Source organism: Camelina sativa, chromosome 20 (genome assembly GCF_000633955.1).
Source record: "Camelina sativa cultivar DH55 chromosome 20, Cs, whole genome shotgun sequence".
NCBI lineage: Eukaryota > Viridiplantae > Streptophyta > Magnoliopsida > Brassicales > Brassicaceae > Camelina > Camelina sativa.
In genome coordinates, this window is record NC_025704.1 from 23,056,672 (window position 1) to 23,057,290 (window position 619).

Sequence of the window (619 nt, forward strand, 5' to 3'; positions counted from 1 at the left end):
TGTAGGTTGAATGGAGAGTTCATCAGCACCGTTCAACAACGTGGAGCTGCCATTATCAAGGCCAGGAAGCTGTCTAGTGCGCTCTCTGCAGCTAGCTCTGCTTGTGATCATATTCGTGATTGGGTAGTTGGAACTCCCGAGGTCTGTCATTCCTACTATTCAATTTTAGAATCAGTTGATTGTTTTGTGTAGTAAATAAAACTAAAATATTCTCTGATTTGATTTCTCAGGGCACATTTGTTTCAATGGGCGTATATTCAGATGGATCGTACAACGTTCCGTCTGGACTTATCTACTCTTTCCCCGTAACCTGCCGTAATGGAGAGTGGACCATTGTTCAAGGTAAACATATTTTCTCGAAACCATATAGTTACCATAAGTAAAACACAATGTTTTAGAGGACCTGTGTACTGAACCGTAAACTCGATTGTCCACCTAGAATCCTAAGAGTGCAAAGCTGGTCCTCGTTGCAATGATTAGTTCATAGAGAGCTAGAGATGCTGGTTTATAGTTTATTCTGATGTGTGTTGTTGCTGATCACAGGTTTACCAATTGATGAAGTATCAAGGAAGAAGATGGATTTGACAGCAGAGGAGTTGAAGGAAGAGAAGGACCTCGC

At 41.5% G+C, this 619-nt stretch overlaps 1 protein-coding gene across 1 annotated transcript in view; it reads left to right on the top strand.

The window, feature by feature from the left end:
* LOC104772755 (malate dehydrogenase, cytoplasmic 2-like) overlaps positions 1 to 619 on the top strand; it is a 5,425-nt gene that overhangs the window by 3,631 nt on the left and 1,175 nt on the right. The window contains exons 6-7 of the mRNA XM_010497334.2: positions 231 to 342; positions 544 to 617. Of these exons, the coding sequence (XP_010495636.1) occupies positions 231 to 342; positions 544 to 617 (186 nt within the window). The remainder of the gene's footprint in view (positions 1 to 230; positions 343 to 543; positions 618 to 619) is intronic.